The 18,931-nt window shown below is 34.0% G+C and overlaps 2 protein-coding genes, 1 long non-coding RNA gene and 1 pseudogene across 4 annotated transcripts; 2 read left to right on the forward strand and 2 right to left on the reverse strand.

The window, feature by feature from the left end:
* Positions 1–4,643: 4,643 nt before the first annotated feature.
* LOC143636511 (serine/threonine-protein kinase/endoribonuclease IRE1-like) lies at positions 4,644–5,294 on the reverse strand. The gene is made up of 2 exons (XM_077104087.1): positions 4,915–5,294; positions 4,644–4,845 (listed from the first exon to the last, which is right to left on the reverse strand). Exons 1-2 carry the CDS (start codon positions 5,292–5,294, stop codon positions 4,644–4,646), a joined length of 582 nt encoding a protein of 193 aa, XP_076960202.1.
* Positions 5,295–10,165: 4,871 nt separating this feature from the next.
* On the reverse strand, positions 10,166–10,884 carry LOC143636532 (uncharacterized). Its single transcript, XR_013154256.1, has 3 exons — positions 10,725–10,884; positions 10,389–10,632; positions 10,166–10,311 (listed from the first exon to the last, which is right to left on the reverse strand). It is a non-coding gene; the product is annotated as an uncharacterized LOC143636532 (long non-coding RNA).
* A 1,656-nt stretch (positions 10,885–12,540) lies between these two features.
* On the forward strand, positions 12,541–13,682 carry LOC143636512 (replication protein A 70 kDa DNA-binding subunit E-like). The gene is made up of 6 exons (XM_077104088.1): positions 12,541–12,639; positions 12,730–12,771; positions 12,943–13,210; positions 13,304–13,403; positions 13,495–13,645; positions 13,677–13,682. Exons 1-6 carry the CDS (start codon positions 12,541–12,543, stop codon positions 13,680–13,682), a joined length of 666 nt encoding a protein of 221 aa, XP_076960203.1.
* Positions 13,683–16,198: 2,516 nt separating this feature from the next.
* LOC143636534 (protein Iojap-related, mitochondrial-like) lies at positions 16,199–18,399 on the forward strand (annotated as a pseudogene). The gene is made up of 4 exons (XR_013154257.1): positions 16,199–16,471; positions 17,934–18,021; positions 18,115–18,224; positions 18,314–18,399. The product of XR_013154257.1 is annotated as a protein Iojap-related, mitochondrial-like (transcript).
* Positions 18,400–18,931: the final 532 nt, after the last annotated feature.

Here is an 18,931-nt window from a genome sequence, read left to right on the forward strand (position 1 = left end):
TTACCGTTCATGGTTAAATTTGGAAAAGCACACTGTTTGTCTCTATAATTTTTTAATGTTTTTGAAAGTGGTTGTGAGTGAATGAGAGAGAAAATGTAATGATAAAAGTATAAAAAAGTATTATTTAATTGAAAATGATAGAGAAATAATATGATGTTTTTAATATAATTATAGAAATAAAGATGCAGAGCGGATTGAATATACCAGCCATTGATAAAAAGTTGATCCAACTGTTAAAATATGCTCTGCTCTTTAAACCTACACACCACAACCTTACCTTCAACAGACCACAACCTTATCCCCAAACACCCCTACACACATTGATTGAATTAGCTCCAAAACTCACCTTCTTAACCAGGCACAACTTCAGATCCGCCACAACCATATTTCATTTCTGTCTGAAACAAATTGGTACTTACAATGCTCTTGACAGTTATATTTTTCACTACTCAGTCTGACCAAACGGTTTCTTCTTGTTTCTTGATAGACGGATTCAACTACAAATGCGGTTTATTGGATTTCTCGAGCAAACCTACAATGGCGTCTTATTCAGCGCCATTCGAGGAAGGAGCTATCAATATATCATAACGTTTTTCGAAGCCTTAAAAGGTGAGTTCGATACTGAATTTTATCTGGTAATACATGACTTATAAAACAAATTTGTTGTACCCATACACAGACTTGCAAAACTAAATTCTCAAAATCGTTTAATTTTATATGATTTTATATTTACTTTATTTTATAAACTTATATTTTAAACCTTCAAATTTATATGTTCACCGGTGTCCTTGTTATTATGTTAAATGATCACCTTCCTACCCTACCTATCAAATGCATATTATTGGTATCGGTATTAGTTTCCTCGTCCCTAATATATACTACTTTTATTTGAATGAGGTAGAGCAACTCTTGAACAGTGACGTGGCAAAACAGCTTGTGTTGTTTCATTTCAACAATGGAATGAGCTCCCTTCTTTCTACCATTTGCCTCACACCCGCATCTCGCAGAAACATCAATTTTTAGGTCTAGATTAAACTAAACGGCACCACTCTTCTGTTCTTCTTCACTTCTTCACACCATAGAAATGGATTTCGATGACTTTGTACCAGAGGAGCTACCTGAAGATGTACAAACAACCGTACAAAAAATAATGCATCTTGCAAGGCATGGCGCAATCATTTTCCAAGGGACACATTTCACGAATTGGCATGAAGTACTTATTAAAACAATCGTTAAGTATCATTCGAGGTTTGATAACCAAAGTTGCACGATGTCTTAGAAAACAGTCCTTACCTTCTCCAAATGAATACCAATGTACTTTACAAAGATTTCTTGTTTATAACTGGTACTTCAAGCATTGTTTACGTGTTTCAGGACATTGGAGGCTATGGAGCTTAACGAGGATATTTACCTGCCAGGGGCTGCCACCCCTAGACCCCGCTACCAGGGGCGCTGCCCCCGGACCCCCGTTAGTTGAGAGTCTCATTCACCTAGATGTAAGAAGTAGATGTGATAGATAATTGATACCCGTGCCTTGTTACACAGTTAGCCGTGCGCAGCTAAGGAAGGGCATTACACTTAACTCAGAGAGAAACAGGACCCAGGTGAGTTTCTAGCCCCATTTCTGCGTTATGTTTTGGGGTTGTGTGCATACTCAATGTGATTAGTTAATAGAGTTACCTTAATTGGTAAGTGTACGCCGTATGAATGTTTGTAAATACACCTAATTAGTATAGAAAGGGTTAAACGTATGAGTGAAGAGGTATATGAGAATAGATACAACTAATGAAAGAATGGTAAGTATGAGGTGTATAATGTATGGATGGTATGTATGATATGTATAGTTTAATATATAAACGGTTACATACCCTAATAATATATGCGAAGAATGAAAGGGTTGCATATCCTAATAATATATGCGAAGAATGAAAGGGTTGCAGACCCTAATAATATCTGCGAAGGTTATAGGGAAAAAGGCTCTTTAAAACGTAGAACGATATGTACGTACGAAAAAACTAAAGTAAGAAGAAGTATGAATGTATGGAAGTAAGAACGTAAGAGCGAATGTAATATGTGTCTTCGGATGTGTGTATATATATGTGTGTGTGTGTGTGTGTAAGAATGTGAATGAGAAGTATGTTACCTGCTTTGCTTAACTAGAACTCACTCAGCGTAGCTGACTTTTAGTATGCACGCAGGTAAATAGATTGAAGGAGCTGGCTTGAGGATGGCACGTGGCAGGAACTGGAAGACTGGCATCTTGGAAAGGAATGTCATGAATTAATATGATATGTTTTAAGACAAGTGTACTTTTGTTAAGACAATATTCGATGATGTGTAATGTAATGTATGAAGTTTTAATGATTCCGCGAAAAGTTTTAATGAACTCTGATTTTAGAACTATGTTTATGAGTAAATTCAACGCTAAAGTATGGTTCCGGGATCGGGGCCTTACAATCTCGGACACAAACACACCCACACTTCCATTCTCTCTCTCTCCCTTTACCTTCGGTTCAATCTCCAAAAACACACATTTTAAGGCTGAAACCAAGGTGTTACAGGTGGTCCTAAGCTTTCATAATCAATCATCTTATGCAAGTATATTCATTCTTTTTGAGTTTTGAAACCTTAAACTATCATGTTGTTGACAGCAACAAGAGCCTCATTTGGTAAGCTGAAAACCATCTTAAACTTAAATCTTAACATTCATGTGTGATTTCATTTGCGTACATCCCCATGTTACTAGGATATTTTGGAGTTAATTTTCAACACAAAAAGTAAGATTATTCTTAAAGCTATAAAACTACCGGTTCACAAGAAGGTATAATAATACTTTAAACCGTTAGCTTGCGCGTTGTTAATCTCACCCTTAACTTGTTCATATGCAAGATCTATGACTCTTACGTTTTATAAACTAAAAATAGTGTTTTTACAGAATGTTCAACGTAGTAAAATGTATAACCTTCAAAGAGTTACGAGGATAAATCACCTAGTTGTTTTAAAAATCCGAAAACCAACCTGGGTTTGGTAAAAACTAACCCCGGACAGTATGTATTATTAAGTTAACGAAAAAAGTTTTATATAACCTAGACAATCTACTTGTGTTGGTAACATAATGTTTCATAAGCTATGATTATCTAAACATGGTTTTGACTATTAGTTTCCTTGTGATTTTGAGATCATCACGTGACACTTATCACGTGGTACGTGCTATAATAATTACATATTGGTGTTTATCCAATGGATTAAAGAATTGCCATTTCAAGTGAGTAGGTGGGATATTAACTTGCCATATTTTTATCTTTTAAAACGTGATCTAGAGAAGTAATACTTTCTACAATAAAAAAACTTTTATCCTCCGTTTATGTAATTACATCTCTTACCCATCTTTATAATTATAATAAAAAATATTACATTTATCTCGCATACACTTATTATAAGGTTTCAAGAACTTGCGCGCTACACTTGTGCTTTGTGTACGTTCATGCATCAGTATTATTTTTAAGTTTTCAAAAAAAAAAATTTAGCGGATGAACAAACGGGTCTTACTACCCGACCCAGGCCCGAGAACCGACCCTATTATAAATAACCGGGCCTGTTTCATTTGGATCTTACCCTGTTTATGTTAACCCCTACAAAATATGGTTTTTCTATATAACTAAAAATCATGATTTTATAATTTATACGATATTAAGAGTAGCATAAGGTAAGTAAAACCCTGAAAAAGTTGTAACCAGCCACTTAGTCGGGTTAAACGAAACCGAACTTATACGCGTTAAAAAACCCGGAAACAACAAACCTTTTAAAAATCCAAACCTGGAAAGTTCGAAAAGTATCATGTTTTGTCTCCTAGGACTATTTTTCGTAAATCTAAATTTTATATAATCTTGGAAGACATATATATAATAAATACCTTGAAAATTAACATCTTATTTTTAAAAATCAAATTTTAATTACCAGAATCGTATAAGTGGTGGGCCCTGGCAATCAATATATTTACAGGAATCCAATCCTAGTTTATATCCCAACTAACCATGGTTAAAGTTAAGTTGTGTCCCATACAAAAATAAACCCGAGCCCTCTACAATTTCAACCCTATTTCATTTCTGTCTTGAGACAAATTGGTACTTAGAATGCTCTTGATAGTTAGATTTTTCAATTAGTTGTGATAAATCAGTCTGATCAAGCGGTTTGTTGTTTCTTGATAGACGAATTCAACAGCAAATGCGTTTTATTAGAATTTCTCGAGCAAACCTACAATGGCATCTTATTCAACGTCATTCAAGGAAGGAGCTATCAATATATTATGACCTTTTTCTAAACTTTAAATGGTGACTCCGATACCGAAATGAAACTTAACTTTCTTATCAAATTGATATTTTTATCTTTGGTAATACATAACTTATAAAACAAATTTGTGGATCGATACCGAAGACTAAATTAAGGAAATACCGGTACGAAAACTCAAAAAGGTGGTACCCATACATGATCTCAAACCGAAGAAAAGTTTAGCAATACCCATACATGATCGAAGCAAAAGTAACTCACTCTGCGGGTCACCAAGTTTTGGGAGAAGACGCATCAAATCAACAGCGTTAGTAGCTCTCTTCTTTGCCAAACCCTTAATAAACCCGGTGTCTTTACTAACAGCTCCCCCAAGAAGCTTCACCCCTAATAATGGTATCATCAGATCTCAATGATGTCTCATCCTCAGCAAGGCACCTGCAACTACCCACCATAGAAAGTTTAGCAATCTGGGTTTTGTGTATAAACACGTGGGAAGGGTTCAGATCCCCGTAAATAATCCCGTTACGATGCAAGTTTTGAAGGCCATCAACAACGTTCCTACGAAACAAACAAACAAAATTCATAAATAAATACATGTAAGAAAGAATAAAAAGCCCAAAAACTCACCTCATCAACTCCAACAAGTAAGGTTTAGGGTATCCGTTTTCCTCCGACAACTCTGCATAGAGCCATTTGCTCTTCACCAAGTGATGAAGGTCATACTCACAAAGCGATACCATAGCGTATATAAAATTCTCATGTTTTTGGAATTCATACAAACGAACAATATGCACAGAATCGTCGCCCCCACTCTTAAGAGTGTCATATCCTTGTCTCTTAGCGTTGTATTGATCCTCCGAAAGGCGTTTCACAGCTACCCTATGCCCGCGTGGGTATGTCCCTTGATAAACGATCGTCCCATTGCTTCCCCGACCAATTTCTTTATCTAGAAATACTTGGGAAGGTGACCATATGACAGTCTCCTCATATCCGTTGAAACTCTCCATCAGTGTTAATTAAGTCAACCAACAGATTATCAATTTGCTAGCATCATACAAACAAAAAAAAAAACATTAAAACCCTAATAATTCAAACATATATATATATATATATATGCAAAGTATAGAATGAAAACTCTGTGAAAAACTCGTGAAAACCATATGTAACATCGTTTTTTTTGTTACATGTAATATATGTTGTTACATTTAATACAAAACATCAAAAACATTAAAAAATGTTTTGCTATTTTTTACTAATTTTTATATATGTTTTCAGTAGAGAGAAAGTGTAAATTAACTTTTATATTTTTTTATTAACTTTAATTGTGAACCACAAGATTTAATATTTAATTAAAAACATGTGGTTGAGAATGAGTTTCTAGAGTTTTCACAACTCAAGTGGGTTTTTTTTCTAACCTATTTTTGACATTTGGCATTAAAACATATGGTAAAAGAATAATTCTAGAAAACTATGTCAGTTATAATTGTGAAAAGGTAATTTTAGGAAACTATGTCGGTTTTTGGTAACTTTAAATCTCAACCATTGATTAACATGATCCCTATGATTTATTTTTACTTTTCCTAGAAAACTAATTATTTTTAGAATAACCCTCCCCTATATATATACACACAAAAAAAAAAAGAAAAATAAGAGAGAATAATAAGTGTGGATGATCTAACCTGCTGCAACTCCGATTATTCGATTATGGATATATGCGTATGAAACAAGGAGAGGAAAAAGCCTTAATATTATTACATGCAAGTTAATAGTTAATGGATTTAAATACTTAATGGGTTGGGTATTATATCTCTATAGTAGTAAAAAAAAAGCTATTTATGAACATGTGTCATTTAGAGAAAGCCCCTCCTTTAAATTCTGACAAGTAGCATATTCTTAATATTTTCCTTTGTTTAACGGTTACATAGATTAAACATTAAATAAACAAAACAAATATCACAAAAAATAATAAAATTCCTCAAATAAAACATAAAAAAAATAAAATAAAACATGTCAGCTGTCACGTTCATCTTCATCAAGCCCTAATCCCTAATTTCTTTCTCCCGTCGACACAAGACCGCCTCGTCCGTCCTTCCGCCCGATCAACAGCTTTCGAGATACATTTATGGTAAACCCTAATCCCTAATTCAAGCGTTTATAGATAAATCATCGGATATTGTTTAAATTGTTTTTTTTATGTATTTTGGGTTTTGTAAAAAATCTCTAATCGAATTCTTTTAATTTTTCGCTAAACGCAACAATTTAACAATCTAGACAACCGAACACTAGTTTTCAATCTATCACTAGTTGACCAATCAAACGAAAACCATAGCTCACGATATTAAAGTATGTTTCACTAGACATACCTAAGAAGATTATGGAGTGAGAACCTCAATCAAAACAGCCTCAAAAGCGTTCAAAAGGACAGCCACCGGTTAAGCCTAAAACGAAAGTATCGATCAATAACTAGTATAACATGCAGATTTTAGCATGCAAAGATGTTTTTTATTACATAGGAAAACCATAGAAATAAATTATGAAATTTTTACTAGATTTTAATAAATATCTTTGACTTTTAAAAATATTTTTTTTATATTTTTCCAATCCATACAAAAATCATAAAAATTCCTCCAACACAGAAAGGTACGTGTAGCTATTTCAATTCGCAGCAAAAGTGTTTTATTTGTTTAAAAATTATTACCAAACCAAATTAAGCGATTCCAATTGGGTTGTAATCTTAACTCAAAATGTGAACTTTCAGAAGTGAAATCAACCAATTTGGACCAGACCAGAATCCGTCACCACGCATCAGCTTTGACACATGATCTTATAAAATCATAAAAACCATTCAAATCTCGTTCAAAAATTACATATGATACCTTTCTGGAACCTAGACTCAAAGTAGAACATCATGGATTCAAGAATCAATCAAAAACAATCAATTTTCATTGAGTTACAGACCAAACAATAAACAAGTACGAATCTGTCAGAAACTGTTTTAATCAAAACTCAAACCCTAACATGATTTTGACAACTCTAGGGTTCAATAAAAGGTTTAATGGTGAAAAACATAATCCTTGATGTAATACTAACCTTGAATTAGAGTTTTAACCCTTAGGAATGGCTGGAAAAAAGAAAATTGATGGTGATGTGGCTGCCTCTTGCTGGAACGATCGGAAAAAAGAAAGGGAGAGGGAAAGCTAGGTTATAATATTATAAATGTTACACTTTGGCCCTCCATCTTGTGAAATGTGATAACTTAACTCGAAAGATAATTAAATGGGTTTTTAATAAGTACTAGGAAGCCCCTCGACTTGGAGAAATTCCATCTCGGTTAGCATAGCAAACTCATAGAGACACATAAGCCAATTAACGAAAATTCTCGGATGTTACAAAAGAATACAAAAATATTTTGCATCATTTTACTGGGTGTTCTTTATAACTAATTTTGTTAAACGAACATTTAATAACTCCAGTAATCTTTTAACATGTATGTATATATACATATCTTTTTATTCTAACCTAACCCTACATACATATACTTAAAACTAGCTAGTTAATGCTATCATTATTACGAAATAGTACCGTTATAATTATTATTACTATAAGTATTACTACGTTATTATTCGAAGCGATAAGTATGAAAGATTTAGAAATACCTTAGTCGGTTATGACGGTGAACGAAGACTTATCAAAGGTATGTATTCGAATAAGTAATTGTTAGACATCTCATATTAAACTTGTTTTATCATTTCGACATACAACATAAAGCAGTCAAGCTGTACGAAGTAAAAACAGTTATGATATGGGTTGTATCAAAATAGTATTGGGATACGGTATTTCAAAACAATATTTGTAACGGATGTCAAAACTATCGGATAAGACAAAACAATTACGATAGTAAAATAATTGTGGTTAAAAATGTAGTAAAAGATCTATGTTTAAATAGTAGTAAAATAGTTACATAAATGGTGGTAACACAGTTGTGGTTAAAACGGTAATCAAAATATGTATCGGTGTCTAAAAGCAGTATGAGTATCTGTAAGTGAAAATAAAAAAGCCGTATCAGTAAAAGGTAACAATATCGGTATCGGTATCTATAAAGGTAGGTGATGAAAACATTTTAACATCTTTATTGGTATAACAAACTTTTAATGAAACATTTAAATGAGAGTTCTACTCTTTATTAAAAAAAACGTTGTGCTTATCATGGTGGCGGAGTATGACCGTGATTGCCGAAAGGGCGGCGGTGCCACAATGGTGTAACCAAAAAAACAAATGGAACGACGGCAGTGTGTTTTCTAACGATAGATGGTTGGGATTGGTTCGCTTAGTACTGATTTCGTTTACGGTGATGATATCCATTCACGTACGGTAGTTGGTAAGATAACTGTCGGAAGTCGCCAGAGATGATAAAAATCAAATTCCGAGTCACCGGGTGAGGTGTGGTTGTTTTTACAATCGGTGTTTCTATTTATCTAAAGATGACGAATATTATATGAAACTATTAAAAGAATAGAGTAGGATGGGTGCTTTAGAAGAAATAGAGAAAAATGAAGGGTTGTATAAGAATTAGACACCATTTTATTTGCATACAAGAAAAAGGAAAGGTGGTTTAAACCCGTAATATTTTGTCAATTAGCCAATGCCTTCAACTCATTTTCATTTTTGTATTCATACTTCTTATTTTATCGATATTAATTAATTAATTAATATGTTTGCATTACTTATATATTATGTTTACGTTATAATCACTTGCAAAACGGATACGTAAGTAACGTTGTTTGACTTATTATAATGGCGGAGTTTTCAAAACATTAGTAAAAGCGCAAGTCAAAGGTTTCAAACGTGTTGACCTTATTTTGTAGGGTGTGTTTTTAAATTGGAGAGCAAGGAAGTTAACTCTATCAATGAAATGTTTCATCATATCATGAATTACTTTCACTTTCAAGATGATTTAGTTAAAATCTTAAAAGGTCATTCTTTATTACCACACAAACGCAGTTGCAGACTCAGAGGTCGTCAGATATTCACCTACGGGAATGTGGCTTGGTAAAAGTGCAACAGTCGTTACAGAATTAACAGTAAGTAGACATCTACAGGTATGAACACATGGTTTAGTATTGCCTTGTAAATTGCCAAAACCACCGCTTCGCGCGGGTTCCTACTATGCATATTAATTTAACACAAAAAGCTTATTAACATAAGCTTGGGTCTTTTAAATCCCTTTAAATAAGTATATGTATTTTAATGCAACACAAAAAAGCCCATTAACATAAAGCTGGGTCTAAAATAATGGTATGTACTGCAAGTACCGCTCGAACCAGTATTCTTCCTTGCAGCAATCCATCATGACATCATATACCGCCATCAACAGATTAGGAAACCGTCTGCCCAAGTAGTAGTCAAGCTCTTTCAGCGGTTCAGACCACACCTGTGTTAAAACGAGTCAGCTAGATGGGTAACATGAGCGTAAATGTCCCGACCCCCCTCTACTCTTTTTCTTTTTTTCCAGAATTGTAAATATGCAACGCAGTAATGATTTAGTCGTTTTAAATATTTGAGAAGAAAATACCAGTTCGTTTTTTTAGTTAATGATTTAGTCGTTTTAAATATTTGAGAAGAAAATACCAGTTCGCATTTTTAGTTAAATTCAATTCTATTTTTTCAAACTCAACCCCCCCCCCCCAAAAATTTATATAACTAGAGTGTCGTTAAAAGCAAACCTTGTTCTCACGAGCTCTGCGATTCAAATTTACTACTTTTAATTGAATGAGGCGGAGCAGCTCTTGAACAGTGACGCGACGGAACAGCTTGTGTTGTTCCATTTCAGTGATAAATTCAGAATCGATTAAACCATTAAATGTTCCACGGAAGACCTTAGCAGCTTCCCTTTCTAATGCTTTAACAATGGCACGAGCTCCCTTCTTTTTACTATTTGCCCTCAAACTCGCATCTCGCAGAAACGTCATTCGCTTAAAAGAATTCCAAAACAGAGGATGTAGCAGTACCTCTGACGCCTTTGGCCTGACAAATGTATGTATCAGTGAAAAAACCCTAATAAATATATAATAAACTTACAGAAAAATATGAAAAAGTTGTACCTGAGTTGAGGTTCAAATTTCTACAATCGAGAGATTAGATCCTTGGCTTCTGGAATGTGTTCCACCAGGGACAGATTGACTATGTTGTTGTCGGCCACATTGTTTTCGCTTCTTTCCCCAAACGGATGTTTTCCTCGAGTCAAAAGAAAGAAGAAAACACAGCCTAAATTAAACATGTCCATGGCCGTCGTTTGGGGCAAATTAAGAATTTGTTCAGGCGACCGCCATCCTGGAGTTCCTGAAACTGACATGTAATAAACCCATAACAAAAGTGTTGTAAATCAAGTTAAATATCTAAAAGGAATATAACAGCTCGCCCCGTATTATGTTAGTTACCAGTATCATCAGATCTCAATGATGTCTCATCCTCAGCAAGGCACCTGCAACTACCCACCATAGAAAGTTTAGCAATCTGGGTTTTGTGTATCAACACGTGGGAAGGGTTCAGATCCCCGTAAATAATCCCGTTACGATGCAAGTGTTGAAGGCCATCAACAACGTTCCTACGAAACAAACAAACAAAATTCATAAATAAATACATGTAAGAAAGAATAAAAAGCCCAAAAACTCACCTCATCAACTCCAACAAGTAAGGTTTAGGGTATCCGTTTTCCTCCGACAACTCTGCGTAGAGCCATTTGCTCTTCACCAAGTGATGAAGGTCATACTCACAAAGCGATACCATAGCGTATATAAAATTCTCATGTTTTTGGAATTCATACAAACGAACAATATGCACAGAATCGTCGCCCCCACTCTTAAGAGTGTCATATCCTTGTCTCTTAGCATTGTATTGATCCTCCGAAAGGCGTTTCACAGCTACCCTATGCCCGCGTGGGTATGTCCCTTGATAAACGACCGTCCCATTGCTTCCCCGACCAATTTCTTTATCTAGAAATACTTGGGAAGGTGACCATATGACAGTCTCCTCATATCCGTTGAAACTCTCCATCAGTGTTAATTAAGTCAGCCAACAGATTATCAATTTGCTAGCATCATACAAACAAAAAAAAAACATTAAAACCCTAATAATTCAAACATATATATATATATATATATATATATATATATATATATATATATGCAAAGTATAGAATGAAAACTCTGTGAAAAACTCGTGAAAACCCTATGTAACATCGTTTTTTTTGTTACATGTAATATATGTTGTTACATTTAATACAAAACATCGAAAACATTAAAAAAATGTTTTGCTATTTTTTACTAATTTTTATATATGTTTTTTCAGTAGAGAGAAAGTGTAAATTAACTTATATATTTTTTTATTAACTTTAATTGTTAACCACAAGATTTAATATTTAATTAAAAACATGTGGTTGAGAATGAGTTTCTAGAGTTTTCACAACTCAAGTGGGTTTTTATTCTAACCTATTTTTGACATTTGGCATTAAAACATATGGTAAAAGAATAATTCTAGAAAACTATGTCAGTTATAATGGTGAAAAGGTAATTTTAGAAAACTATGTCGGTTTTTGGTAACTTTAAATCTCAACCATTGATTAACATGATCCCTATGATTTATTTTTACTTTTCCTAGAAAACTAATTATTTTTAGAATAACCCTCCCCTATATATATACACACAAAAAAAAAAAAGAAAAATAAGAGAGAATAATAAGTGTCGATGATCTAACCTGCTGCAACTCCGATTATTCGATTATGGATATATGCGTATGAAACAAGGAGAGGAAAAAGCCTTAATATTATTGCATGCAAGTTAATAGTTAATGGATTTAAATACTTAATGGGTTGGGTATTATATCTCCATAGTAGTAAAAAAAAAGCTATTTATGAACATGCGTCATTTAAAGAAAGCCCCTCCTTTAAATTCTGACAAGTAGCATATTCTTAATATTTTCCTTTGTTTAACGGTTACATAGATTAAACATTAAATAAACAAAACAAATATCACAAAAAATAATAAAATTCCTCAAATAAAACATAAAAAAAATAAAATAAAACATGTCAGCTGTCACGTTCATCTTCATCAAGCCCTAAGCCCTATTGAATAATTGGTTAAAACTGTTTAGAACTTCTTTATCGCATTTTATTATTGAATAATTGGTTAAAACTGCCTTTATTCAGTTTCTTTGCACATTTTTAGCTTGCACGATCTTATTTTGCAGTTGACTAGAATGCCTATAAATATGAACCCTCACACAAACATACTTATCCCCATCTGGTTTCTGTATGGCGAATATTGGTGGCAGTGTTTCTCCAAAAATGAGTTCCAGGTATATTATACTTCTTATATCATATTTTCTTCATTCAATTTTGATACATAACTTTGAAAAATAAATACATGTTACTTGACAATTCTGAAGTTAAGTGCACTTGATGTATCAACCCTTGATGCTACTATTAAGGTTAGAATTGTCATGTAGTGGAAGCTACCTTCATTCAGGCATCCTAATACTACTCACGCAGTAGAATTGATCCTTTGGATGAGGAGGTAATTTTTAAAATTTTCAGTCAAGTATTTAATTATTTAATGATTTTTTTAATCCTTTTCAGCTAACAATTATACTCATGTTCAGGGTACAAAAATTCAAGCAATTGTTATAAATGCTTACTTATCCAAGCATGAAAGATTCTTGGTTGAGAAAGAATGTGTTTTAATTCAGAAGTTTGCCATTGGCGACAACCTTTGTACCTATCGATTGACAAATCATCCTCATAAACTGTTTTTGAATGATAATTCTGTTGTTAAGAGGTGCAATGATCCTGTTGGATCTTTATATGGCTTCTCATTCATTGACTTTGAAATGCTTCTGAACAATTCTTTGACTCGGAATTCTGTTGTTGGTAAGTAGTAATAATAACTTATATTATATAATTTTCATTATTATCATATAACATTATTTTACACTAACCTACTATTTTTCCTTTATTTTGTAGATATCATCGGGTATGTTTATACCTATTTTGACATGGTTGATCACAAAACAAAAAACGGTCAACTGAAAAAGAAAATGAATCTTCAAGTTCGTGACTCAGAGTAAGTTATTTTAAATTCCCTCTTTTATAAATTTCAAAATATGTTACTTATTTGCATATAAAAGTAATTGTGTATATTTTATATTATGTAGGTTACGTACTATTTTTGTTACCTTGTGGGAAAGCTTTGCTGAGAAGATGAGTGATTTCATGTCCCAAAATCCAGACGGTGTTACTGCTATCATGATTTTGCAGTTTGGAAGATTCACTTATTCCAGTAGTTTTAATTTTTATAATTTTTTAGTATCCATTCATTATTCTTGCCTTCTAGTAGTTTTGACATCTCTTTATGTTACTTCCATGTTACTTAGGGCGGGCGTATGTTTCTTCTTCCTTTCACGGAAGTACCTTGTACATCAACAATGCCATTGACAACATAAAGGCTTTTAAGAAAAGGTACCATGTCTTTAATATTACATGTTTTTGTTAAATCTATTTTTAAATATTTAAACATGTTGGTCATTTAGTAATTTATATTTCTTTTTTCTTTATGTTCAGCATTGCTGACAAAGACCCTCATGAAATCTCAAGTCGTCGCTTGGAGGCAGCACAATGTACTAACAATGTTGAAGATGATTTTTTGAGCCAGACTGTTTTTAACACCATTGAACAGGTCAACAAATCTGTTGAGGTAAGTTTGTTTGTTAATATATTGTTACTCATATTGTATTTATAGCAGATGAATATAACGAGTAAATTTTATCATGTTTTAGGTTAAATCTGTTGTTGTTACGGCACTGTGATAACTTTCTTACCTGGTTTAGACTGGTACTATAACGCCTGCAGCACCTGTAACAAAAAGGTTACAACGCAACTGAATGTAAGTGAAACCGATGATGGAACTCATGTTGTCGAGGCAAAAAAGGTTATTGAGTGCCCAACTGAGGTATGTAAGAAGAAAAGTATCAATACTGTGCCAAGGTTAGTTATTCATACTTCATTATCCTTTGATTCCCACTTTATTGTTTTGAATAACTTAATTTTTTATATTGTTTATCATATCAGGTTACAAGTAATTTTTTTAAATTATATTGTAGGTTTAAAGTTCCTTTAAGGATACATGATTGTACCGGTGTTGTTTCTCTCATAATGTTTGATCCTGTGGCAAGGAAGTTGTTCAAAAAGTCTGCTAGAGAATTACTTGATAGAGCTGTTGAGGTTAAATTTTATGAATCTGTGATTCTGTTATTTTATTTTTCTCTATATTTTTGTTTTATGTCTTTATTAATGCTTTCAATCTATATTACAGGATGATACTCTTAACATGGTTCATTTATAGCCCTAGAAAATATTTAGGATCAGGGCCGGCTTCGAGAAATTAAAAAAATTTTTGGGTCGAAGGCGAAAATTTTTTTGGGTCTTAAGTAAAAGGAGTATTTTCTTGAGTTTAAGCAGTCTAATTTTTATACTGGCTTACTTGATTATAATTTGGGTTGTGTAAAAAACTTTTATATATAAAAAAAGATTAAACATGTCTCAAGTGAGGATAGAACCCACAACCTCTTGATTATGAGTAATACTCGTTTACTACTAGACCAAACTAGTGGTTATATAATTGTGATTAAACATTAACTATACATATTGTTTTTAATAAAAAGACATATAATTTTTTTCAAAAAAAAAAAAAAAAATTTCGGGCCTAGCGGGGTGTCGGGCCTGTGGCCGTCGACCACCCAGCCACACCCATGGGCCGGCCCTGTTTAGGATTAACGTTAACATACTTTTCTCATTTTGTATGAAAAAGTCCTCAACCTGATGATGATTATTTTGATTCTTGTTAGAGTGACGGCGCCTTTTCACTAGTAGCTGGGAAAAAATATATTCTTCAATTGATGTAGAGGTGCACCGGATATCATGTTCCTGACCTGACCTACGGGCACGACCTGGTATAGATTTCTCTCTGGATCACCAGGAACCGGAACCGATATGGACTTGCCAGAACTGAAACCGGAAACACCCGGTCAAACCCTGACCCGACCCTATCCAAAAAAAAAAACCGATATACCTGGAACCAATTCCTACCTGATCGGGTTTTGACATTTGTTGAATATACTCAGAACCGGTTCCTACTGAGTTCCGATTCCTGAAAATACCCGGTTTAGAGGTGCACAATTAGGTTTTTCAAATACCTAGTTCCGAGTATGGAACCGGGTACGTCACGGGTATGATCGAGTATAGGAAAATCAGGTATTGGCATATTCGGGTCGGGTTCAGGTATTGTCTCTAAAAACCATACTCTATGTATTCGGGTTCGCGTCGAGTATCGAACCAGGTATTCTAAAACCGGATATTTTAATACCCTATTTTCGGGTATTGAAAAGACCCTATTTTCGGTTCCGGGTACATTTCGGGTATAGATTGAATTTTTGAAGGGGTTGCACTTTTAGGGGTAGTTTTCAGGTATTTTTCGCGTAATTTCGAGTATAGATTTGGTATTTGAAAAACCCGATTTCGGGTATTGGTAAAACCCGGTTTTGAGTATGGAACCGGTTCTGGTTTTCGGGTACGGGCTTTGCTACTGAAATACATACCCTATCCATGCTCTACGGGTAGGGTCGGGTATTAAAAACCCGAGTATAATAAAACCGGTTTCGGTTTTTTTTTTGGGATCCGGTTCCGGCCGCCGGGTTCGGTTTTTTTTCTCCACTAACCCGGTTTGTACACCTCTAAATTCTAAATTGGCGTATCTTATTCCATTTCAAGCCCAGCCCAGCTCACACACCATCTTCTTCTTCTTCTCAATCCATAACCACCGTAACCGCCTCCACCTAACCAACCACCGTTAGATCTGATCTCATGTGGCCATCCGTACGACACCGAGCCATTAATCAATTGAAATCAGGTTTTAATCGGTCATTTTGTTCGTCTCTAGTCAACATTCACACCGATGTAAAGAGCGGTGAGTTATTGAAGTTAGAGGAGGTGGAGAAGATACTCAGTGACGTTAGAGCCGATGACGTCAGAGTCATACCTGTTAATAATCACTCGGATTTTACCAATTTTGTCGTGGTTGCCACCGGCAAGTCGCAATGGCACGTTCGTAATATCGCTCAAGCCCTGATTTACAAGGCATGTGTTTTTATTTTTATTATTATTATTATTATTATTATTACTATTATTATTATTATGTACTGATTGAGTTAGGGATTATTATTATTATTATTTGTTAAAAATTATAGTTTGCTTTGCTGCTTCCATTTTCTGACTTTTGACCTGTAAATTTCGTCAACCGTTAGGTAGGAAGTGCGGTGCGTCTATTTAGTATACGGACGAACATGGACAAAACTTTTTGTTTCGTTAATTAAACAAACAAACGAACATGAACGCATGGTTTGTTTGTTCATTTATGTTCGTGAACGTTTGTTTATGTTCATTCGATTATGTTTGTTTGTGTTCATTTATGTGTGTGTATGTTTATGTATGCTTTACGTTCATTTATGTTCGTTTAGATCATGAACACAAAGATTTGTTTGATTACCTGGTTGTGTTTGTGTACGTGTTCGTTCAGTTTGCTTATAGGCTTACTTGGCTTCTGATACTCCAAAGATTCATATTGTTATCTTATGATCTTTAGATCTTATTTTAAAGATATTTGTTAAACATTATAATTTGTAGAATCAGGGTTTCAAAAATGTGCTGATGATTGATTTCGTTTGATTTGTGAAGAAGAATGCAGTTTATTTGTTAAAACATTATAATTTACTGGACGATCAAGTTTTTTTTTTTTTTTAAAAAATACTCCATTTTATGGCTTTAGGCCTGCAAAGGAATTGTTCGTGAACCGTTAGGTGGGAAGTTCGATTATTTAGTAAACCAACGAACCTGATCACATGCTTTGTTCGTTCATTTATGCTTGTGAACGTTCGTTTATGTTCATTCATTCATTTATGTTTGTTTGTGTATGTTACATATGTTTGCCCAGTTATGTTCATGAACTGTTTGTTTAGATACGGACATGAACATGAACACGAATATCTGTTCGATTATCTGTTTGTGCTTGTGTTTGTTCGGTTCATTTACTGGCCTACGTGGCTTCAATACCTCGAATGATCCATATTGTTGAAATTTAGAAGCCCCGATTAAAGGATCTTATGATCTTTAGATCATACTTTAAAGTTTATTACAAATAGAAATGTAAATCTCATAGATTTTATAACTTATCTGTACCATTTAAGGAGGCCGCGAAAAATTTGTCAACTTTTTGATAAAAAAACTGAGTCTACTGTAAACCTTATTTAACTGCATTACAGAGCCAAACAAGGCACCCTGCTTTCCAATGTTTAACACAAGCGGGAAATGTTGAAAAACAAATGTAAGGTATGGATGGGTTCATAAGTTCATTACATAAAGTTTAACAATATTCTCGTTTTATGTAACGAACTATAGTTTCTTTTACCTTTTAATGTAAAAATTGGTATATCGCTATCATTTAGTGCAATTGATCTACTATAACCAGGTGGTTTTGACTTGCTATAAACCCAATGTTTACAAGTCTGAATATTTACAAGTGGTTATTTGCGTTTTGGATCAGGTGAAGCAAAAATAAACAGGAGCTAAGAGAATGTTGCTACCAAGTGTGGAAGGCGAAGAAGGAGGAAATTGGATCGTTATTGATTCAGGTGTATATTATATGGAAGTAACTTTGATTTATCTTTTATACTTTATATAAAGAAATGAAAGAATAAATGGTGGTTATCTTTTGCACTTTTCAGGTTCATTAGTAGTCCATGCTCTTGATGAGAAAGCAAGAGCTTATTACAACTTGGAGCAGCTATGGAGTTCAAAAGAGTCAACTATTGGCAAAAGTCAAAGCCAAACTCAGGTAAATGTGAATATGAAATATAGGTTTTTTTTGACATGTTTACCTTGTTTTGAATCTTTTTCAGTAACCAATTTTGATATGTTAATCAGGACTTGGGTCAAGCTTTCGTGAAGGTGCGTCGAAAGAACAATTCCAAAAAACCAGCAAAGTGATTTGTTTGATCATCAAGTTGTGTGGTAATTGGAGGAGTTGTAAATTAATAAAGACATGCTTTTTTTTCGTTATCTGTTTTTGAAGTCTAAATTGTAGTGAACTCGATGCGTTTTCCAGGTTCATAATTTCTCTTATATGCCTCCTTCTTAAACATGAACGTGCTTGCCTGGTTGTATATATTTTTTTACAAATATAATAAGAGTGAGGTTATATTTAGGATTAGGACTTGCATATAGGTTTATTTACATCATTCGATACAGCCAAACCTTATCGTGGGCGATGAGTTCTAAAGCGAGTTTGCAACACCTTGGTTGGATCTTATAGCATTCAGTTCTATCACTAAGTAGGATGTTTTAGTTGCTGACAAGAGTTGAAGTTTGGTAATGGTTGATGTGATATCTATAGTGAACCTCCATTCTACTTATGGAATGGGGACATGCCAACGGAATTGGCGAGCCTGTGACGGAGGCTAGGTGCTTGAGTGAGAGGAGCAAACAACTTTGGCTAGAGATGCTTGTGCATGTTTCAGCTAGCAATGACATGCTAGATCTAGT

This window comes from Bidens hawaiensis, unplaced genomic scaffold (assembly GCF_021521415.1).
Source record: "Bidens hawaiensis isolate Kalapana, Puna unplaced genomic scaffold, B.hawaiensis_p1.1 tig00007984_1, whole genome shotgun sequence".
In the NCBI taxonomy this organism is placed as follows: Eukaryota; Viridiplantae; Streptophyta; class Magnoliopsida; order Asterales; family Asteraceae; genus Bidens; species Bidens hawaiensis.